The 25,262-nt window shown below is 33.7% G+C and overlaps 1 protein-coding gene and 1 long non-coding RNA gene across 4 annotated transcripts; one reads left to right on the top strand and one right to left on the bottom strand.

Annotated features, from left to right (window-relative positions):
* Positions 1-1,068: 1,068 nt before the first annotated feature.
* LOC143242478 (uncharacterized) lies at positions 1,069-15,591 on the bottom strand. 3 transcript variants are annotated; one of them, XM_076485898.1, is made up of 5 exons: positions 15,443-15,591; positions 13,528-14,165; positions 5,384-6,888; positions 4,534-4,844; positions 1,069-2,940 (listed from the first exon to the last, which is right to left on the bottom strand). In XM_076485898.1, exons 3-4 carry the CDS (start codon positions 5,901-5,903, stop codon positions 4,540-4,542), a joined length of 825 nt encoding a protein of 274 aa, XP_076342013.1. In that variant the 5' UTR covers positions 5,904-6,888; positions 13,528-14,165; positions 15,443-15,591; the 3' UTR covers positions 1,069-2,940; positions 4,534-4,539. The 3 variants fall into 3 exon arrangements, with proteins under 3 accessions (XP_076342013.1, XP_076342012.1, XP_076342014.1); XM_076485897.1 differs by lacking the exon at positions 15,443-15,591 and adding an exon at positions 14,492-14,796; XM_076485899.1 differs by lacking the exons at positions 13,528-14,165; positions 15,443-15,591 and having other exon boundaries at positions 5,384-6,910.
* LOC143242480 (uncharacterized) lies at positions 9,523-22,669 on the top strand. Its single transcript, XR_013022807.1, has 3 exons — positions 9,523-9,784; positions 17,242-17,459; positions 22,490-22,669. It is a non-coding gene; the product is annotated as an uncharacterized LOC143242480 (long non-coding RNA).
* Positions 22,670-25,262: the final 2,593 nt, after the last annotated feature.

Here is a 25,262-nt window from a genome sequence, read left to right as displayed (position 1 = left end):
TTATTTAAATTTAAGCCTACTGATATGAGTTATTCTAATATAAGCCTACTGATATGAGTTATTCTAATATAAGCCTACTGATATGAGTTATTCTAATACAAGCCTACTGATATGAGTTATTATAATACAAACCTACTGATATGAGTTATTCTAATATAAGCCTAGTGATATGAGTTATTCTAATATAAGCCTACTGATATGAGTTATTCTAATATAAGCCTACTGATATGAGTTATTCTGATACAAGTCTACTGATATGAGTTATTCTAATATAAGCCTACTGATATGAGTTATTCTAATATAAGCCTACTGATATGAGTTATTCTAATATAAGCCTACTGATATGAGTTATTCTAATATAAGCCTACTGATATGAGTTATTCTAAAACAAGTCTACTGATATGAGTTATTCTAAGTCTAGTGATATGAGTTATTCTAATATAAGCCTACTGATATGAGTTATTCTAATATAAGCCTACTGATATGAGTTATTCTAATATAAGCCTACTGATATGAGTTATTCTAAAACAAGTCTACTGATATGAGTTATTCTAAGCCTACTGATATGAGTTATTCTAAGTCTACTGATATTGGTGCGTTAGTAATATTGAACCTATTTTTCGTGGTAAATATTGTGCGAGGTTTTTAAAAGGCTTATTGAAATGTGTGAAAAAAATCTTCTGTAGTCAAAATTTATGTTTTATTGGTTATGTTTTAACGGTTGGACTTTATTTTCTGTCGCATTTGTGTTGAAACGTTGTTCTAAAGTTCCAGTACATTTTATTAAAAAAATATTGTAAATGTCGATTTCTCTACAAGTGACTGCTCATAGTGACTGATCTTAGTGGCTGCTCTGAATGAATGAAAGTGACTGTTCCTAGTGACTGATCTCAGTGACTGCTCTGAATGAATGAAAGTGACTGTTCCTAGTGACTGATGTGAATGAATGAAAGTGACTGGTCTCATTCAGTGAGGTCGATAGAACCAATTTAACTTTCGCTCTTGTTTACATTTTGTTAAAATTGTGAAAGTTTTCCGTGTTTTTGTTCGAAGAAACATACACAGGTATCGTTCATAATATTTATTGACAGTACTTGAACTAAGCCTACATCTGGACAACAGTATAACACAGTACTTTGATTTCATTATTTACACACGAACCAAACGATATAAACAAACGTGAACGCCGGCTTCTCTCTGTGTTTAATCAAACAAGGACTTTGTGTCCGTCACAAAATAACATGGAAAACAAATAAACAGGTGTTTACATCTTAACGAAACTGTACATAGGTTATGAAAGATTGCACATGCCCGAGTACACGAGTTATAAAGGGTTGCACATACCCAAGTACACGAGTTATAAAGGTTGCACATTCCCGAGTACACGGGTTATGAAAAGTTGCATATACCTGAGTACACGAGTTATGAAGGGTTGCACATACCCGAGTACACGAGTTATGATAGGTTGCACATACCCGAGTACACGAGTTATGAAAGGTTGCACATACCCGAGTACACGAGTTATGAAAAGTTGCACATCCCATAGTACACGGGTTGTGATAGGTTGCACATATCATAGTACACGGGTTATGATAGGTTGCACAAACCATAGTACACGAGTTATGAAAGGTTGCACATACCATAGTACACGGGTTATGATAGGTTGCACATACCCGAAAATGATAAAAATAGAAATGTAAAAGAGAGAAATATTTTCTGTTTGTTTGTAATTAAGCACAAAGCTACACAACGTGCTATCTGTGCTCTGCCCACCATGGATATCGAAACCCAGTTTCCAGCAGTGTGTGTCCGCTGTTCCAGTGGAAGAAGGAAAACAGACCATGTTTAGAACACGCTTACTCAGGTTAGAATGAAGTAACGACCATGTTTAGAACACGCTTACTCAGGTTAGAATGAAGTAACGACCATGTTTAAAACACGCTTACTCAGGTTAGAATGAAGTAACGAAAATATACCTATAATCCTTCTATACTCTGACGTTCCAAAAATAATTAGAGAGCTCTCGAATTATCTTACAAAACAGTTGTGCACTACGCTAGGCAGCAACTAGTGGTAAACCAAGCAATAAGAATAATGGGAAAGTTCTGAGTTCAGCCACTAGAGGGACACCATATCTGACAGAATATTACACAGACCTTCTGGCTGGTTCTGAGGCATGACCAAAGAATCGTTAAAAATAGTGCAGTGTTAGAAATGCACGTACACGTTTCAAGCTTGACACGGTAAATTAACAATAGAACTGAAAGTAAGAACTCAACAACTGACGACAGTATCGGTAAAGCCACACTGGACTATCTGCTGTATCCATCGAGAGGAATCGAGGCCTGAATTTTAGTACAGTACCGGGAGATACGGGCGTGTTTTACATGTGCGATTGTAAAAACTCTGACAAACACATTGATTACGGACTTAGTAGACAGTTGTAGCTTTATAACATTACATCTGAAATTATAGAAAAATTCAATTACTTCCTGTCTATTTTAAAATAGAAAAACGATGTTTCTTTCGGACAGAACAAAACAAAGTCTGGAATTTTCTCAGCTTTTTGTTCAGAGACGATTAAAGTTTCCCCAAAACCCTTTCAATAAAAAAACAAACAAACAGAACTGCTAAACCTAGTTTCAATATGTTAATAACAGTTTTAATTCACCACACAATGGTTAATGAAACCAATAACAGTAAATATTGAATACTAACCTTATTATTAGTGTTTATAGATGTTACTAACACTTTCAGTTCATCTGTGGTCGCGCATGCGCATGATTCGACATATATGTACGCAAAAAACCGTAACAAACATGAATAAATAGCGAATGTTCAGCTAACAAAAAAACGTGATGGTTGGGTAAAATGTGGGATTCAGTTTCTTCCAACACGAGGCTCAGCACGAGCAGGTGGGTTTTCAGGACAGACAAATGCCTGGAACAGAAGGAAAAACAGAAGAATTGAAGTCATACAAAATATGTTTAGTTATTACAAAATAACTATGAATTACTACATCTATCAGCGCCCATAAAACAACAAAATATCTTCACGTGAAGAGTACGTGGAGCTTGTGACACAAGATCACGTGGTGACATTGAAGAACACAAAAATATAACATCAACTAGTAATTATTTAAAAGAAACAAATAAAGACACTAAACTTCTCTCAAACCCCACCAGTTATATGCCTCCCCATTCTAAATATAACTAACTCTATTTTACCAACAAATTATCCAAAATTCCACACACACTTTATGTCTTGTGAACAGAAATACTTTTCGCTCGAAGTCAACATTAATTTTAATATTAAACCCCTTAAAATATGTAAGTTAAGAAACCAAATAGTATTTTATGATCCTAACATAACACACTATGAAAATTAGCAAACAACCGGGAAAAAGACAGCTGATATTCCCCTAAATGAAACTTTTATGAGTCATTGCTAATGTACTTACATTCTAGTATTAATAAACTGTTTTAATTTGTATTTCATATTCTAGAAATTCAATGAATTATCGATACAAGTGAGTAGTTCACCGCATTGTCACTACAATAAAGAAAACTGTTTAATAAACAGTTATTACACTGTAATAATCAAGCCACGAACTTACAACTGTTTAATAAACAGTTATTACACTGTAATAATCAAGCCACGAACTTACAACTGTATAATAAACAGTTATTACAGTGTAATACTTAAGCAACGAACTTACAACTGTATAATAAACAATTATTACACTGTAATACTTAAGCAACGAACTTACAACTGCCTAATAAACAGTTATTACACTGTAATAATCAAGCCACGAACTTACAACTGTTTAATAAACAATTATTACTGTGTAATACTCAAGCCATGAACTTACAACTGTTTAATAAACAGTTATTACAGTGTAATACTCAAGCAATGAACTTACAACTGTATAATAAAAAGTTATTACAGTGTAATACTCAAGCCATGAACTTACAACTGCATAATAAACTCTAATATTACTATAAATGTAACCCTAAAGCCAAGAACTTACAACTGTTTAATAAATACGATCATTATATCTGTAATTCCTAAAGCCATGAACTTACAGCTGTTTAATAAATACGGGCATAATACATGTAATCCCTAAAGCCATGAACTTACAGTTGTTTAATAAACACTGTTATTACTATAAATGTAACCCTAAAGTCATGAACTTACAACTGTTTAATAAATACGGTCATTATACCTGTAATCCCTAAAGCCATGAACTTACAGTTGTTTAATAAACACAGTTATTACTATAAATGTAACCCTAAAGTCATGAACTTACAACTGTTTAATAAATACGGTCATTATACCTGTAATCCCTAAAGCCATGAACTTACAGTTGTTTAATAAACACTGTTATTACTATAAATGTAACCCTAAAGTTATGAACTTACAACTGTTTAATAAATACGGTCATAATACCTGTATTCCCTAAAGCGAAGAACTTACAGTTGTTTAATAAACACAGTTATTACTATAAATGTAACCCTAAAGTCATGAACTTACAACTGTTTAACAAATACGGTCATAATACGTGTAATCCTTCAAGCCATGAACTGTGTTAACCATAACCTGGTGGTGGGGATTCTGTGGAGGAATTGTGTTGGTCATTTTGTGTTCTTTTTTCCATTTCATTCTTCGGTTCTGGAACCATATCTTGATCTGTCGTTCACTGAGACAGAGGGCGTGTGCGATCTCTATCCTTCTGCGTCTCGTGAGATAACGGTTGAAGTGAAACTCTTTCTCCAGCTCCAAAGTCTGGTAGCGAGAGTAAGAAGTTCTCTGACGTTTTGTTTCACCCGTCATATTCACTCCATCTGTGTACGAAAACACACACATAATAATAATCACTTAGCCTACGCTACGTTCTCTGTCAATGTGTATTTGAAACAGACATCTACAGATGTCCCATTTAAATTTAATAATTTAAAATGCTATAATTAAATAATTTTAAACACATGCTTAATTACTAATACACATCAGACAGTAATTACTTATCTCCCCCTAGTGTCTGCTGTTGTCATTACTTTGTACCTTCCTAGCTGAGCTACGTCAGGTTTTATAGCTGTAATAAAACCGTCTTTTTCAATTGGGCTGGGCGTTCCACGGCTCGTTCTGTTTTATGGCTAAGATCTGTTACTCTTCCATTTGACTTTGAGTGAGGACAGTGACAAAATTATGGCCTTACAGAAAGTTTTATAGGAGTGGCGCGTTTTATGGGTGAAGATAGAACGAACCGAGCCTGAGAACACGTGGCTGTGGAATATTTACTGCGGCCACAAACTCAGAAAAGTAGCCACGATACCACTGCACGCTCACTCTGTACTGTCTGACCGGAAAGAAATAAGATACTTACTTTGTCCAACGTGCGTTTTAGTCATCCAGGGGTATATGTGGGGCTGGTCTGTTGACTCGCCCTCTTTCTGCTGGCTTTTTTCTGTTGGTTGATGTTGTTGTGACCGTTGTTGGCCTGGTGAGCGTCCACTGGTTGAATGTGACTGGGTGGGCCGAGGCGAGCACCGCGGGTTGGGGCTGCAAGGAGGCGGCTGGTGTGAACTGGAAGTCGTAGTCAAGTCTTGCGGTGACGCCGAGCTGGGTTCCGCATACTTGCAGCTCGGTACCGGTGTTACCGACAGTGTCGGACCCTGACTGGGGTTAAGGTGACCGCAACTGTTGAAGTGAGCGTGATCTCCTTTCTGCAGGGGTGGAACTGTCGTCTGAGAATAAGGTCCGTACTTCCGGACAGGAGACGCTGGACCGCTGTAACAAGTGTTGTAAGCCGACACCTGAGGGTTGTAGTAGTCGTGGAACGGCGTCTCGCGCGTTCGCTGGCCGTAACACGAGTTTATTGCATTGACAAACTGATAGGAACTCATGTGCTCGCCGTGATTTTGTGCCACAGAGAGTCCAATATTCCACGTAATTTTGATGAATTATGACGTTAGTATACTCCTGGAAAACTTTTAATGGAACATTATTCCAAACTGGCACTTCCCACTGGCCACGTGACTCTCAACAACCAATCCGAACCGTGCATAAGCTGAGGTTTAAATACATAACAACGAAGTGTCCTGTTTACAGGTTTTAGTTGTCATTTTAATTTATGTTTTCGTCGATGTAACAAACAAGGCTACACCGAGCAGCTTACAATATCATTCACGTAAAAACAACCGTGCGAGTCTGAAATATCGGGTTCTCATTTGAAAGACTTGTTTCTATGTATATATAAAACCTACAAGATGTTTAACTGTAATTACAGTGTTTAAAATTTCGACGTAAACAGGCTATCGGATGAAACATCAGAAGTAATTTTAACTGTAGCCAAGAAGTGGAGTTTTCACTGGTTATCTACTGATTACGGGGTTGAAGTTAATGTCACTACATCAGCTGGTGGTGTAGGACGTTAAAGTACGTATATTCTCGTCAATGGAGATTTATCACTACTGCTATTGTTTTACTTTTTGTCAAATCTCTACCTAAACATAAAAGACGATACTTTCGTCCGGTTATGCCATTCCGTTTACTCAGTTCCTCATTTTAAATCATTGTTAACAATGTGATCTCGGGCGTGTCCGGCTGTTTGTGTCTATTTCTCCAGGCACGGGCCTCGTTCTGGCAGGGACCTCGTGTTACACGGTAAATAACGTGCTCTCGAGGTCTCGTGATCAATACCTTTCTAAGCGAATGAGAATATTCAGACACCCAGCAACCACATTATAATTTCTCTCACCCCCAACCCCCTACCTCAATTAATAACTGCCAGAGTTCTCTCTTCCTTGTTCCTTCCTCATTCGTCTTTGGGTCCTGGGAACGAGAGTATGAAGGATGTCCAAACACGCATGATCAGAATCTACCTTGAGTCTAAAGAATAACAACAACCAGAAACAATTGAAATCTCTGTAGCACGTGTACGTATGTTTCACTACCATAGCCTACACCGTACATAAATTATTTAGTAGAAACCCACGTACTATGACTTGTCACAAGAGCAACACCAGATACACGTCTTATTTCCCATAGCAACTCAAATACATACAGCTACATTGACCACTTTCTGTATAAAACCAGTAAAATAATGTAGTTCTGACAGTCTGATATACTAGAACTGTTTCACATAGAGCTATACTTATCAGATACAGTAGTTAATGTGTTAAACATTAATAAGTATACAGTATCAGATACAGTAGTTAATGTGTTAAACATTAATAAGTATACAGTATCAGATACAGTAGTTAATGTGTTAAACATTAATAAGTATACAGTATCAGATACAGTAGTTAATGTGTTAAACATTAATAAGTATACAGTATCAGATACAGTAGTTAATGTATTCAACATTAATAAGTATACAGTATCAGATACAGTAGTTAATGTATTCAACATTAATAAGTATACAGTATCAGATACAGCAGTTAATGTATTCAACATTAATAAGTATACAGTATCAGATACAGTAGTTAATGTATTCAACATTAATAAGTATACAGTATCAAATACAGTAGTTAATGTGTTAAACATTAATAAGTATACAGTATCAGATACAGTAGTTAATGTATTCAACATTAATAAGTATACAGTATCAGATACAGTAGTTAATGTATTCAACATTAATAAGTATACAGTATCAGATACAGTAGTTAATGTATTCAACATTAATACAGTATCAGATACAGTAGTTAATGTGTTAAACATTAATAAGTATACAGTATCAGATACAGTAGTTAATATGTCAAACATTAATAAGTAAACAGTATCAGATACAGTAGTTAATATGTCAAACATTAATAAGTAAACAGTATCAGATACAGTAGTTAATGTGTTAAACATTAATAAGTATACAGTATCAGATACAGTAGTTAATGTATTCAACATTAATAAGTAAACAGTATCAGATACAGTAGTTAATGTGTTAAACATTAATAAGTATACAGTATCAGATACAGTAGTTAATGTATTCAACATTAATAAGTATACAGTATCAGATACAGTAGTTAATGTATTCAACATTAATAAGTATATAGTATCAAATACAGTAGTTAATGTGTTAAACATTAATAAGTATACAGTATCAGATACAGTAGTTAATGTATTCAACATTAATAAGTATACAGTATCAGATACAGTAGTTAATGTATTCAACATTAATAAGTATACAGTATCAAATACAGTAGTTAATGTGTTAAACATTAATAAGTATACAGTATCAAATACAGTAGTTAATGTGTTAAACATTAATAAGTATATAGTATCAGATACAGCAGTTAATGTATTCAACATTAATAAGTATACAGTATCAAATACAGTAGTTAATGTGTTAAACATTAATAAGTATACAGTATCAGATACAGCAGTTAATGTGTTAAACATTAATAAGTATACAGTATCAGATACAGCAGTTAATGTATTCAACATTAATAAGTATATAGTATCAGATATTGTACTCAACATCTGAAAATGTTCTGACATATGTCTCATCTGTCTGTACTAGTAGGAGTTTAGTTGTTTTGAGTAATACCGAAGGATATTTGTCATGTCCTCTTGTGTCAGGGTTTACTATGATTTAGTATACCTTCGATCGAGGTATCAGATATTTTATTTAGTACCATCGCCCCAGCGTCAGGCGAGTACGGATTTAAATGTAATTATTTTCAACAGATCCTTGCTTGTCAGAAATTATTGGATAGAAAACACGTTAAGGTTGTTTACACGACGGTTCTCTTGGTAGGTATTATTATGTTTTGTTTGGTGTAGATAGTAGAGCCGATGTTATTTTGTTTGGTATAGATAGTAGAGCCGGTGTTATTTTGTTTGGTATAGATTGTAGAGACGTTTTTTGGTATGGTAATAAACATTTGCTTGAAATTATTGTGTCGTGTTCGGTGCATTAAGAATTGTTTGTTTGTTACTTATTACTGAGGGCAAAGCTACACAAAGGGACATCGGCTTCTAGCAGTTCATGTCCCCAGACATGCCACTAGGGGGCGGTGTATTAACAACTAGTTTAAAAGGAACTATATGTTGTTGCTGTGAATAGCGAAAATGAAGACAATAAGTTCTCTCATCAGGCACACTGTTATTTGTATTAATAAGTATACAGTAGTTAATGTGATAACAAAGACTCAGTTTTAACGTGTTAACGTTCTTTACAGAGTCAATGAATTACGTCATCCATATTCATGTGAAGAAAAGTTAAACTCCAAATTTTGTACAATCAGATAACGATATGTCGTTTATAATAAAGACAGTAGGTATAGTATCATTGTTATAATTTTAGACTTTGCGTACAACTAACTATACGGTTTAGTTGTTATTTCATAAACGAGATTGTTACCGGCAGAAACAGCAGCTACGCAAATACGGTCCCATTTTCCAATGAACTTTCGATACATCTTTTATATGTTTAAGTGTTTGTGTCTTGCTCAAAATTTGCAGATGGTCCCCACATTTTTTTTTATATATATATATATACACAAAGCACTTACTCGCGCCTGCGCTTACGTACCGCACGCCATAACTCCAATTTTAGCGTAAACAAAGATGGCGGTTATATTTTGGCTGTTAAAATAAAATGACGCGTGCTACTAGGCGAAGACCCGTTTGCTATTTTGATTGGTTAGTGTTCAAACTTAGTGCAGAGCAAAACACGTTGGCACGTGAAAGTTTAAAACCTCACATTCATCCTTCCGCACGAATTTGTTGCTAGTACCGGTCTGTGTTCGTGGATTCTGTTACGTGAATAAAGTTGACATCAACTGAGGTAGAGTCAAATGAACCAATTTTGTTATATTAAATAAGGTTTTCTCTGTTTTTAATCAATGTAAATATGTTTTTTTTTATTATTTATCAATAAATTCTATAAATAGAATTCATACTTTTGCTAACTACGTATTTACCAATATTTATATAAAAAATACAAAAAGTAACCCACCAAAACCGGTCTTATTGTGAGTTAATGTTATCGTTCTGACGACAACATATAACTAAGTTTGTGTTAGAGTTTGTGTCACAGGTCAAGATCTGTTCCAAAAGAATTTGGGATGTTTTCAAAATAGAGAAATAACTTCTGGTTCTTACACGTGTCCCATTCTCACATGTAGTTGTGTGTTACATGTACGGTCTCAGAACACAAGCACAGAGTACGTATATACAGTATGATATTTATTATTTGACCACTTACTTACACAGTAGTATATCACTAAAGAATCTACGATTTCTTTCTTCAACACTAGGCAGTAAATAAACTATGTTCTTGCTTTCTCTCTGTACTAACATACACAAAGTAACATTCTGATATTTGATGTTTTTCGTCTTCTAAGTACCCTTACAAACGTTTAAATAATATATCTTGATACACCGGAAACGTTACAATACCTCTATTCGCCGCTGATCTAAAGATTTGTTAAACCATATGCTACAGTTAGAACTAACCAAATAATAGAAACTAGAATTAATCACGTGTTGAATAAAAAAAACATTCTGAGAAAACTGAAGAAAACCAAGCTAAGATGACCATTTAACTATGTTTGTCTACATCTAATTCCTTACACAATCAAGCTAGGTGACCCTTCAACTATGTCTGTCTACACCTAATTCCTTACACAATCAAGCTAGATGACCCTTCAACTATGTCTGTCTACACCTAATTCCATACACAATCAAGCTAGGTGACCATTCAACTATGTCTGTCTACATCTTATTCCTCACACAATCAAACTAGATGACCCTTCAACTATGTCTGTCTACACCTAATTCCTCACACAATCAAGCTAGATGACCCTTCAACTATGTCTGTCTACACCTAATTCCATACACAATCAAGCTAGATGACCCTTCAACTATGTCTGTCTACATTTTATTCCTTACACAATCAAACTAGGTGACCCTTCAACTATGTCTGTCTACACCTAATTCCTTACACAATCAAGCTAGATGACCCTTCAACTATGTCTGTCTACACCTAATTCCATACACAATCAAGCTAGGTGACCCTTCAACTATGTCTGTCTACACCTAATTCCTTACACAATCAAGCTAGATGACCCTTCAACTATGTCTGTCTACACCTAATTCCATACACAATCAAGCTAGGTGACCATTCAACTATGTCTGTCTACACCTAATTCCTTACACAATCAAGCTAGATGACCCTTCAACTATGTCTGTCTACACCTAATTCCATACACAATCAAGCTAGGTGACCCTTCAACTATGTCTGTCTACACCTAATTCCTTACACAATCAAGCTAGATGACCCTTCAACTATGTCTGTCTACACCTAATTCCATACACAATCAAGCTAGGTGACCATTCAACTATGTCTGTCTACACCTAATTCCTTACACAATCAAGCTAGATGACCCTTCAACTATGTCTGTCTGCATCTAATTCCATACACAATCAAGCTAGATGACCATTCAACTATGTCTGTCTACATCTTATTCCTTACACAATCAAACTAGGTGACCCTTCAACTATGTCTGTCTACACCTAATTCCTCACACAATCAAGCTAGATGACCCTTCAACTATGTCTGACCATCAACTATGTCTGTCTACATCTTATTCCTTACAATTCCTATACACAATCAAGCTAGATGACCCTTCAACTATGTTTGTCTACATTTTATTCCTTACACAATCAAACTAGGTGACCCTTCAACTATGTCTGTCTACATCTTATTCCTTACACAATCAAACTAGGTGACCCTTCAACTATGTCTGTCTACACCTAATTCCTTACACAATCAAGCTAGATGACCCTTCAACTATGTCTGTCTGCATCTAATTCCTCACACAATCAAGCTAGATGACCATTCAACTATGTCTGTCTACATCTTATTCCTTACACAATCAAGCTAGGTGACCATTCAACTATGTTTGTCTACACCTAATTCCTTACACAATCAAGCTAGGTGACCCTTCAACTATGTCTGTCTACACCTAATTCCTTACACAATCAAGCTAGATGACCCTTCAACTATGTTTGTCTACACCTAATTCCTTACACAATCAAGCTAGGTGACCCTTCAACTATGTCTGTCTACACCTAATTCCTTACAAAATCAAGCTAGGTGACCATTCAACTATGTTTGTCTACACCTAATTCCTCACACAATCAAGCTAGGTGACCCTTCAACTATGTCTGTCTACACCTAATTCCTTTAACAATCAAGCTAGGTGACCATTCAACTATGTCTGTCTACACCTAATTCCATACACAATCAAGCTAGGTGACCCTTCAACTATGTCTGTCTGCATCTAATTCCTTACACAATCAAGCTAGGTGACCATTCAACTATGTCTGTCTACATCTTATTCCTTACACAATCAAACTAGGTGACCCTTCAACTACGTCTGTCTACACCTAATTTCTTACACAATCAAGCTAGATGACCCTTCAACTATGTCTGTCTACATTTTATTCCTTACACAATCAAACAAGGTGACCCTTCAACTATGTCTGTCTACACCTAATTCCTTTTAAACTTCTTTTGTTACAAAATCGGAGACAGATCTTTTTACTCACAAATGTGAGCAGTAAAAACGTGTCTCTGATTTTGTGACAACGAAAACTATAATTTATGAAGAAAGTGGAAGACAGGTAAATATGTGATAGAAAAGTCAAATAATTGGAAAAGAGCTTTATTCAAGGCCTAATCTATAACGAAGACATCTACAATGAACACTTGTATATATAGTGCTAGTGTTTAAACCTTATGCCGAGAATTTGCTGACAATGCAAAGACCAAAGCCATAAATAAATCACCAATCGTTTTGCTGAGACTGTCTGAAATTGGCTGAATTAGTGTTATAAGGTCTTCCAGGTCGCTATTCTATTGCTGTTGGCCATTTTCCACTTCCGTCAGTTTGACACCGACCCCTCGTGCCCTCTGATAGTCCTATCTTTTCATTGTTAGAAACAATCGTTTTACTAAAATTATGCGACATTTGTTGTCAAATTTCTCCACAATACTCAAAAGACCCTAAATAAACTCGCAACAACTGATTAGTTGCTTACGTCTGTATAGATCAATGAACCGGTGGTCAAAGCATGTTATGTAATATAAGAAAACAGTATGTCTGTATTATATCACTGATAAGTGAATGAAAGTTCCTTAAATCAAAAGATTTTCTAACCTTTAACTGATTATTATAGAGAGGAAAAGGGAAGTGGCCTCGAAATAAAGCAAAGAGGGCGTGTTTATCTAGGCCCACCTTCTGAGTAATCTGACGAATAAACGCTCGGGAACGCTGACGGTAGCGGCTGTCGTTACTGGTTTCGACTTTCGTCTGTTCCTCACAAAAATTATTACAAATGTTTCTTTTGCATTTTTTTTCTATCTTTCTGTGAATTAAAACGTTCAATTTTTGAAGATGATATTAATTTGAATTTATGCGTGAAAAATGCTTTCTTTAAATAAATCGTTCTTCACAAAGCAAACCGTGGCACAAGCACGTTCACTAAAATTATTATAAGTTAAATACACGTAGTTAAACTCACCTTTATAGGCTTAACAGATGGGAAGAAACTTGAGTAACCATGGCTGAAAGGGTCACTTAGAAAGTCATTGGGTCACTAACAGGAGAAAACTGACCGCCATAAACCCGTCAGCTTGTGAGGCTTGGCCAATAAAACTCTCACACCTTGGTTCTTCCTAGTGTACAGATGAAAGACAAGAAGTTGCCAGAGGTAGTGAGCCTCTATACAGAGTCAAAGTGCCACCATTAGTGAACCCCCCAGACTGTCTGTCTTCTGTCACTTGCATTCTAGTAGCTCTCAGCTTGGACGATCACTTGAAAATGGACCAGAGTGTTTCCACAGCATGGTAATAAATTAACGGTAATTTCTCTTAGAATCGTGTTGTCAGAAGAGAGATGGACAAGAACTAACCTGTGTTGTTGTTTTATGTACTGATGTCGGAATACATCCGTGGAAATAAAATATCTCAAGTTGTCGTACATATTTTTATTTGTAATGTACAATATTTGGTTTCACTGTTGAACTAAATTTCTTTGAGTTTCAACCAATTTTCGAGTGTCGTTCTGTCAGGCCTAATAACTAAGCCACTTTTATTTTCCAGAGTTAGGGCCTGTTCTCTCCGTAATTCCACTGAGCGTTTGACAGGCTCGATTTTTAACCTAAAGGTGGAAATATTCTAATTACTCAAAAAGTAACTATTCGCACGAAAATCAGAAAAGTCTGTAAAAAGCTAGCAGTATACATCACGACATACATATATCCTATCGTACAAGGTTTTAAAACATAGATCTCGTAGATTTCGAGGTTTTACGTGACGGAACTTCTTTGTACTTCACAGCATAGAGTGCAAAAGTATAACAGAGTAAGCGCATGTTCAGAGAGTACGTGTAATAATTTGCATGTAAATTTGTCCAGAAATAAAAATAATACTTTATATCTGAGGAACCTCAAATTCAATGCTAGGAGAAGGAAACAATAAATTTACCGATAAAAATCTTTCTCGTCTACTGAGATGGAATTGGTTATAAAGTAGGACTCATAAAATAGTCCTAACATTCACCGTCGAGAGCAAAGCGAAACAAGCAGGTAGTGACTAGACTATTTCTGTAGTTCACGCAGTTTGGAATCGAACTGTTCCATAATATACGGAAGGTTGTACTACACTACCTAAACAATTCAGGTAATTATTAGACCGAAATATCGTTAAAAACAAAGTCAATGAAGTAAACGTCCGAAGCGACAAATGATTCTATGTTCACTTTACATTCGCGACGCTCGCGACTGCGATGTAGCAAAAAGTATCACATGACTCCTATTGCCCAATTAGGTTATTCAAAGATGACCGCTGTCACTCAGTAAAATTAGCTATCGTTTGGTAATCATGGATAATAATCCATGATAATCCAATAATAATCCATAATAATCCAATAATAGATCATTTGGTCAGAAAGTGGATTCTAGTTTCCAATTTTACACTATCATTTCAATTAAAAGCAACAAAATATGACCAAAAATACGTTTTATAACAACCCATGAGTGAGATAACATGCTTATTGTATATAAACCGTATTACATCTACAACACACTGCGCTTGATCTGATACACGAAATAGGAAACGACACAATACGATATGTATATATATGATCAGCTTTCATAAACGATAACTTTTAGAGTGTAAATCAAGTTAGGTAACTGATTTTTAATTATTACAAAATTTATTTAAGTCACTTACAACCGGATTGATTATATATGAATTAATAACAAAGCATTATTTACTTTATTATATTGAGAGATAAATAGTTGGACAGACAAACTGCGATCGTGGTTATTTGCGAACTTATATTGACATTCAAACCACTATTCGAGAAGATCAAAACTGGGCTACAGGATTCCTCAGATGTACGTTCGAAGCTTGCATGGCTGACATTATACTTACATTGACGAGGTTAAAACACCAACTGAATTTGCATCTCGTTTGAGTTAATGCAGAACCACGTGAATCGAATGTTTATAACATTAAAAGACCGTGTAGGAAAACAGTTAAACAGTTTTGCCCTTAATCGTGGTGATAATTCATGTCGCCGGTAATGGTTGATATATTACTTAGAAGGCTCCGGTGACTGAACTCTAAATCAACACTTTCACTAAAGAGCGACGGCCTTCGTTGATTGGTTGCTCAGCTGTAAACACAGCTTCCTAGTGTGAGGGTTAGCAATACTGACACTAAGATACTCTAAAAACGTAGGTTAAAGAGGAACTCGAAAAGGCTATATTAACATGAGTTATGATCCAGGCCTAACTAAGTGATTAACTCATCTCATACTATGTGGTTCATTAGCGCACTTTATTTACTGATGAATCGTGTAATAAAACAAATATTATGTCGGATATTTAAACAACAAGCGAACAGTAGAGTGAGAGTTTGTTTTGGAATTTCCACAAAGCTACTCGAGGGCTATCTGTGCTAGCCGTCCCTAATTTAGCAGTGTAAGACTAGAGGGAAGGCAGCTAGTCATCACCACCCACCGCCAACTCTTGGGCTACTCTTTTACCAACGAATAGTGGGATTGACCTCACATTATACACCCCCACGGCTGGGAGGGCGAGCATGTTTAGCGCGACGCGGGCGCGAACCCGCGACCCTCGGATTACGAGTCGCACGCCTTACGCGCTCGGCCATGCCAGGCCTTATAGAGTGAGAGACAAGCCATAATTCTCTTCTTCCATTAGAACTCATTCTATTTTTAACAGAAACACGTGCAAATTTGAAACTTTAAAAACACCAGAAGAAAAACTACAAGTGGCAAAGCAGACGATATGAATAGGGTTAAGAGTCGTGTGTTTGTTTATTATTTACTATTTTAAGTTTTATGGCTTTAGATAAGTGTTGTATTCGTTTGTATCTTGTATTATGGGTTCTATGGTTATAATAGAGTAATGTTTGTTTAAATTTTATAGTTAGATTTGGGAGTGGTAGTTATAAGTTTTCTTTGTAGTTAACTTCATGGGTAGATTTATCAGCCGTTTCCTTTTATCTGTTAAAACTAATAACCTGCAATAATTCTTCTTCTTTACAAGAATAAGAACCGGTGGACAAACGTGAAACAAACTAAGAATAGCCGGTGGATTAATGTGAAAACAAACTAATAAGAACCGGTGGATTAATGTGAAAACAAACTAATAAGAACCGGTGGACTAATGTGAAAGTAAACTAATAAGAACCGGTGTACTAGTGTGAAAACAAACTAAGAATAACTGATGGACTAATGTAGAACAAACTAAGAATAAGCGGTGGACTAATGTGAAAATAAACTAATAAGAACCGGTGGACTAATGTGAAAACAAACTAATAAAAACTGGTGGACTAATGTGAAAACAAACTAATAAGAACCGGTGGACTAATGTGAAAACAAACTAATAAGAACTGGTGAACTAATATGAAAACAAACTAATAAAAACCGGTGGACTAATGTGAAAACAAACTAATAAGAACTGATGGACTAATGTGAAAACAAACTAATAATAACTGATGGACTAATGTGAAAGAAACCAGTAAGAACCGGTAGATTAATGAAAACAAACTAACTCAAGAAACACTAGACCGACCGAGAGTTTAATATTTATTGATTCAGTAGCTGCTAGTGTATTACTAAATCACTCACCATTATCGAGAGATTTCCTGATATTGTCACGTGATCTTCCATTTAACGATATAAAATATAATTTTTTTTTTAGTTAAAGACCCAAAGCCGGTAAAGCCAAGTTGAATTTTTTTACGTGAGAAGATAAATTAGGTGTTGCAGACAGAACTACTGTAAGTGCATCGCAATGAAAATTCAGGGGAGCTACATGGGGATTTGTCACTTGTCTACACTAGTCTAAACTATCACTTTACTGGTGTTGGGTTACTTAGTATCTCTACTATAGTGGGGGTTGGTAAGTGTATTCAAGAGGTAAGTTTCTTCTCACTTACCGCCAAATGGTAGTACCTTATTTTCCTTGGTTTTTTATTTTATTTTTTTTTTTTTTTAATTTATTTTTCAAAGTTTTATGTTTATCTTTTGCTTATTCTTATTTTAACTTCGGGGAGTAGTCACCTTTCCACAACTGTCTGCAGATGATGAAGGGTGATACAGATGTGGGACATTGTTGGTTTGAGCACCCACATCTCGCTCTCCTAATTTCTTATTTTCTTATATGAGACTAGCGAATTGGAGGTTAAGACTGATAGACGGTGTATCCCCACCTTAATGTGGGTTCTACATCATAGTTACAGCCAAAACCTAGGATACATTTCATAATCTTTCGTTGTAGCTTGTATCCTAGGGTATTTTTTTAAAAAAATATGCAGCGTATTTTGTTCATGTTAATGTGTTTTGTTTATGTTTAAAAATTTATGGTTATAATATAATTAATCAGAGGTTGTGGTTTACTATTTTTAACACAGTCCTTCTCATGATGTTGTTTATGTAATTGGCTTCATTTGGATGTAATTATTTAACTTCACTAAATGAATATATATATATATATAATAACACATATGAACATATAATCTCTGCATCAGCATCTAAACATATGTACTAATCTACACACGCGCACACAAGTATTTTTGTATGTGCAATAGGTGAGCGATAAATTTACAACTTTGCAACTTTATAATTCTGGGTACGATCCCCGCATGAAAACAGTGCAAATATTCCATTGCATAGTTTTTTTTATAGGTGTCTATTGATAAAACAATATTATACAACACTATAACCAAATAATTTATTCATTGTTAAAAAAAATATCCTAAGTTACTTACTTGTTAGCCAAATTCTATTGTGTTAGCCCTGCATAGCCAGGTGGTTAAGGTTGTGTTGGCCCTGCATAGCCAGGTGGTTAAGATTGTGTTGGCCCTGCATAGCCAGGTGGTTAAGGCATCCGACTCGAAATCTTAGAGTCGCGGGTTCGAATCCCCGTCGCACCAAACATTCTCGCCCTTTCAGTCGTGGAAGCGTTATAATGTAACGGTCAATCCCACTATTCGTTAATAATAAAGTAGCCCAAGAGTTGTCGGCTGGTGATGATGACTAGCTGCTTTCCCTCTTCTCTTACACTGCTAAGTTAGGAACGGCTAGCACAGATAGCCCACGTGTAGATTTGCGCAAATTTCAAAATAAACTAAATCAAACCTATCTATTGTGTTACGGTGTTATTTATGTCTGCAATTCGATGGTGTTATGTATACACTTGAACTTTTATTGAAAAAAGTTGAAGCAATAAAACTTCAGAAGAAAGTTTCACTTGAAATAAAAAAAATGTAGTTTGTGTTCCTTTAGAAACAATTTGGTTTGTGGTGAATCCGACAACCCATATTAAAATAAAACAATCCCTAACATAGATAATGTTTACATTGACTCATGGGTAAGCCCCCTTCTCAGCCTAGATATCCTTAACTGAGACTGTCAGTTCTGTGATATACAAACAACTCTGTTACCCCACAACTGGAACATGTCTCTGCTGGACAAACCTTTTGGCTGTCATTTTAAGTTGTCAACCGACCTTTGTGATAAGAACGCATTTGGAGTGCTTTGATAAACGGAAATGTTTCTCACACTTAGAGAAAATGATCGTTACAATACTATTAACACAAAGGGAACCAACAACACTTTTAAAACTTACGTTTATAAAAACTTCCAAGAATACTTACTAAACTTACGTTTATAAAAACTTCCAAGAATACTTACTAAACTTACGTTTATAAAAACTTCCAACATTACTTACAAAACTTAAGTTTATAAAAACTTCCAACAATACTTACAAAACTTAAGTTTATAAAAACTTCCAACAATACTTACAAAACTTAAGTTTATAAAAACTTTCAACAATACTTACAAAACTTAAGTTTATAAAAACTTCCAACAATACTTACGTTTATAAAAACTTCCAACAATACTTACAAAACTTAAGTTTATAAAAACTTTCAACAATACTTACAAAACTTATGTTTATAAAAACTTTCAACAATACTTACAAAACTTAAGTTTATAAAAACTTCCAACAATACTTACGTTTATAAAAACTTCCAACAATACTTTCTAAATTTACGATTATAAAAACTTCCAACAATACTTACAAAGCTTAAGTTTATAAAAACTTCCAACAATATTTACAAAACTTAAGTTTATAAAATCTTCCGACAATATCTATAAACTTGTACCGGGAAACATTTCACTTTTGAAATATTACCACAATACTGGACTTCTGTTCAGGTTATTTCATTTTGAAGGTGATAATAAACTGAACTAAATATAAAGACATTGAGTTATCTCTCTCTGTACTCACCGGAAAATTGGAATGAAATATCACTTCATCTTTAGACCACACTCAGCTAAACCCCAGGAAACATTAACCATGACTTAGAATGAAATATCACTTCATCTTTAGAACACTTTCAGCTAAACCCCAGGAAACATTAACCATGACTTAGAATGAAATATCACTTCATCTTTAGACCACTTTCAGCTAAACCCCACGAAACATTAACCATGACTTAGAATGAAATATCACTTCATCTTTAGAACACTTTCAGCTAAACCCCAGGAAACATTAACCATGACTTAGAATGAAATATCACTTCATCTTTAGAACACTTTCAGCTAAACCCCAGTAAACATTAACCATGACTTAGAATGAAATATCACTACATCTTTAGAACACTTTTAGCTAAACCCCAAGAAACATTAACCATGACTTAGAATGAAATATCACTTCATCTTTAGAACACTTTCAGCTAAACCCCAGGAAACATTAACCATGACTTAGAATGAAATATCACTTCATTCTTAAAACACTTTCAGCTAAACCCCAGGAAACATTAACCATGACTTAGAATGAAATACCACTTTATCCTTAGAACACTTTCAGCCATATGCTATGGAACATTCTCAGCAAATGAAAATAAGTATGTATAAGTAATTTTCATATGACTCAAGTTCAGATTGAAATAATAAAACAACTGTGATAATACCTTGTTTAAGTAATAATAAAACAACTGTGATAATACCTGTTTTAAGTAATAATAAAACAACTGTGATAATACCTGGTTTAAGTAATAATAAAACAACTGTGATAATACCTGGTTTAAGTAATAATAAAACAACTGTGATAATACCTGTTTTAAGTAATAATAAAACAACTGTGATAATACCTGGTTTAAGTAATAATAAAACAACTGTGATAATACCTTGTTTAAGTAATAATAAAACAACTGTGATAATATCTTGTTTAAGTAATAATAAAACAACTGTGATAATACCTGTTTTAAGTAATAATAAAACAACTGTGATAATACCTGTTTTAAGTAATAATAAAACAACTGTGATAATACCTGTTTTAGTAATAATAAAACAACTGTGATAATACCTGTTTTAAGTAATAATAAAACAACTGTGATAATACCTGTTTTAGTAATAATAAAACAACTGTGATAATACCTGTTTTAAGTAATAATAAAACAACTGTGATAATACCTGTTTTAAGTAATAATAAAACAACTGTGATAATACCTGTTTTAGTAATAATAAAACAACTGTGATAATACCTGTTTTAAGTAATAATAAAACAACTGTGATAATACCTGTTTTAAGTAATAATAAAACAACTGTGATAATACCTGTTTTAAGTAATAATAAAACAACTGTGATAATACCTGTTTTAAGTAATAATAAAACAACTGTGATAATACCTGTTTTAAGTTTTTGATTTTTTGTTGTTACCAATGCGAAGATTTTGAAGTCACCATGGATGACGGTTTTAATAGTAATATGTAGATTGTGGATTCGTTCATCTAGATAACATCGAATACAATTATTAGTTAAGAATTTCTTCATAAATGAGATGTTTTCTTTATGAGTTAAGGTTTTTCTCGCCTTAAGAGGGAGCAGTCGTTTCCATGGTAACGTAAGATCGATAGCAGCAGCTCTCGTTGAAACGAACGATATTTGCACACGTTACATTAACAAGAATATTGTTCAGGTATTCCGACAGGTGGCTCTGAAAAGGAAAGAAATCAAGCGATCGTTGGATTTCCAGCAATTTTCTTTGTAGCTCTTTTTTCTTGGGATATTGTAATACAGGCCTCTGTGAATTAAGGGTTTCCTAAATGGTTATTAATTTTAACATCTTCTAACACATGATTTTGCTGAAAACTATGTCTGAAAGAGAAATTTCTAGACCTCAATGATACCGATTTATTGGTAAATATTTTCTCTTTTGATATGTCCAATCAATAAATATTAACAAGAAATAAATAATTTTGTTCATAATACAAACAGAGGTATATCAGATGCATTATTCAAATATTAATCCATTAACAGATGTATTTAATGCTTGAGTTTAAAGTATATACAAATAATTAATCCAAAGTATTGATAACTTCTATAAAAAATTAATTTTTGTTTCTCTACATCGCAAAAGGAAGTTAAGATAAAATTTCTTCTTGCATTTATCTTAAGTAATAAGCGCAGTAAATAATTATATATCTATATATTATATTATATTATATTATATTATATTATATTATATTATATTATATTATATTATATTATATTATATTATATATTATATTATTATATATTATTATATATTATATTATATTATATTATATTATATTATATTATATTATATTATATTATATTATATTATATTATATTATATTATATTATATTATATTATATTATATTATATATATACATAAACATTTTGGAATATTTATATCGTTAATAGAGTGCCAACACCATGAGATATCGACGTAATAATCATTTCTTGTTTCAAACTGATGTTTCCTTAACTTGTATAATTATTAATATTGTGTATACAGGATATAGTTTAAAACTTTCAAATTTTTCCTGTTTAAGTTAAAACTAACAGCATAAGATGTTGTTATCTTAAGTACATCAAATTCCACATCTGACATTTTTCGTTTTTCTTTGTTTTTCAGATGGTGATAACGTGAGGGAGAATAAAATATTTACTCTCCGCCATTGATAACAGAAATGAACTTTACGCTCTCATAAACAAGTACTGTAGAAAATAAATATTTGGAAAACAAAGATTTCTACAAAATAAAAATATAGAAAATGATTAAAAGTTAAAACTTTAGAAAATAAATATTCAGATATTTTTTTTTTACAAATACTGTTGAGTTTTATTTCAAATTAAACTATTCATTATTGAATTTCGACCAATAATGGAATCATATAATAGACAATATATATGTATTTAACCAATCACAACTTCATGACAAAATCTATTTTCTTAATTTCAACCAATCACCAATCTTTGTCATGTAAATTATAGTTTTATTATTGGATAAGTGTCATATAATCTCACAGAATATCTACATATTAAAAATAAAAAAATACAACGCCACCAATCTTAATTTTTATAACCAAGTAATTTTTTTATAGATTCACTCATATTTTAAAAATTCTAATGCATCAAAACGCTGAAAGAGTGAAAGAGATTTCCTGGCTAGAAAACGCCGTAATATCTCGGTTCAACCAGTTAATAAAACATCTCAATTCCCACATCAACCGATCTGGACTAATGCTAAAATTCTTCTGCAGTTAATCTTTTAAATTACAATTTCACAAAATTGACATGGTCTATACCTCCTATTGAAATATCTTTTGGATAAATCATTCAAATGAGCAAATTACTATGGTCAGTCCAAATCAGTAAAACAAACAAATAAAATTATTTTGTCAGTATAAATCACTAAAGCAAACAAATAAAATAATTTTGTCAGTCCAAATCAGTAAAACAAACAAATAAACTAGTTTTGTCAGTCCAAATTAGTAAAACGAACAAATAAACTAGTTTTGTCAGTTAAAATCAGTAAAACAAACAAATAAAATAGTTTTGTCAGTATAAATCAGCAAAACAAACAAATAAAATAGTTTTGTCAGTCCAAATAAGTAAAACAAACAAATAAAATAATTTTGTCAGTCCAAATCAGTAAAACAAACAAATAAACTAGTTTTATCAGTACAAATCAGTAAAAAAAAAAGTAAAATCATTTTTTCAGTCCAAATTAGTAAAAATCTGTAAAAAACTGAATAGTTGAGTCAGCACACCCAGAAAATCAACTTTATCTTTTCATGGGTATGAAATTCAATAACCTGACAAGCTGAACAATGTCAGTAGAATAGGTGGATCCAAAATCAGCACTTTAAGACCTCAACCCTGAGGAAGATTTCAAGATATATTTTATATATAAGTCTATGAGTCAGTATTTTAAAATCAGTTTTAAATATTACCAGCTGTTTTGGGCAAAGATTGAAAGATAACAGAGAATGAGGGAAGATGTCAGGACTAACCTGATGTGTATACACTGAGAATCACTAATATAAACCTTAACTTATGGCTGCTACATTTAAATATAAATATCTGTAGTAAATATTTCAGTCTGATTACGTTGTATACAGATAACAGAAAATAATGTTTGTGTTCAGAAATATGTGCAAAACTTTATTCGGAAATAAAAATATTGGAGTGTTTTGAGGTTACCTAGAATTACCATTAGAAGACACTTAAAGGGAATTCATCTAAGTGTCTACAAGACGAAAACCAACAACAAAGAAAAACAAGCAAATTCTTAACCTCCACCCACCAAAACTGGTAAATTATTAACCTCCTTAACGTCCTACCCACCAAAACTGGTAAATTATTAACCTCCTTAACCTCCTACCCAACAAAACTGGTAAATTATTAACCTCCTTAACCTCCTACCCAACAAAACTGGTAAATTATTAATCTCCTTAACCTCCCACCCAACAAACCTGGTAAATTATTAACCTCCTTAACCTCCTACCCAACAAAACTGGTAAATTATTAACCTCCTTAACCTTCCACCCAACAAAGCTGGTAAATTATTAACCTCCTACCCACCAAAACTGGTAAATTATTAACCTCCTTAACCTCTTACCCAACAAAACTTGTAAATTATTAACCTCCTTAACCTCCTACCCACCAAAACTGGTAAATTATTAACCTCCTTAACCTCCTATCCAACAAAACTGGTAAATTATTAACTTCCTTAACCTCCTACCCAACAAAACTGGTAAATTATTAACCTCCTTAATCTCCTACCCAACAAGGCTGGTAAATTATTAACACCCTACTCAACAAAACTGGTAATTTATTAACCTCCTTAACCTCCTATCCAACAAAGCTGGTAAATTACTAACCTCCTACCCAACAAAACTGGTAAATTATTAACCTCCTTAACCTCCCACCCACCAAAACTGGTAAATTATTAACCTCCTTAACCTCCTACCCAACAAAACTGGTAAATTATTAACCTCCTACCCAACAAAACTGGTAAATTATTAACACCCTACTCAACAAAACTGGTAAATTATTAACTTCCTTAACCTCCTACCCAACAAAGCTGGTAAATTATTAACATCCTACTCAACAAAACTGGTAAATTATTAACCTCCTCCTGAACAGAACTAATAACTTCAACTTTCTACAGAAGAAACTAACAAAACGCAATACTTATTTACCTTAAAATCAAACTTGACAGTCTAACCTAGTGAAACATCTGTGTGTCTCACCCCATCTAACTTGACAGTCTAAACTAGTGAAACATCTGTGTGTCTCACCTTATCTAACTTGACAGTCTAACCTAGTGAAACATCTGTGTCTCACCTTATCTAACTTGACAGTCTAACCTAGTGAAACATCTGTGTGTCTCACCTTATCTA

The sequence above is a fragment of the Tachypleus tridentatus genome, unplaced genomic scaffold, assembly GCF_004210375.1.
Source record: "Tachypleus tridentatus isolate NWPU-2018 unplaced genomic scaffold, ASM421037v1 Hic_cluster_2, whole genome shotgun sequence".
NCBI classification, from domain to species: Eukaryota; Metazoa; Arthropoda; class Merostomata; order Xiphosura; family Limulidae; genus Tachypleus; species Tachypleus tridentatus.
Note: the sequence above shows the minus strand (reverse complement) of the source record. Positions and strands in the feature narration are given on the sequence as shown.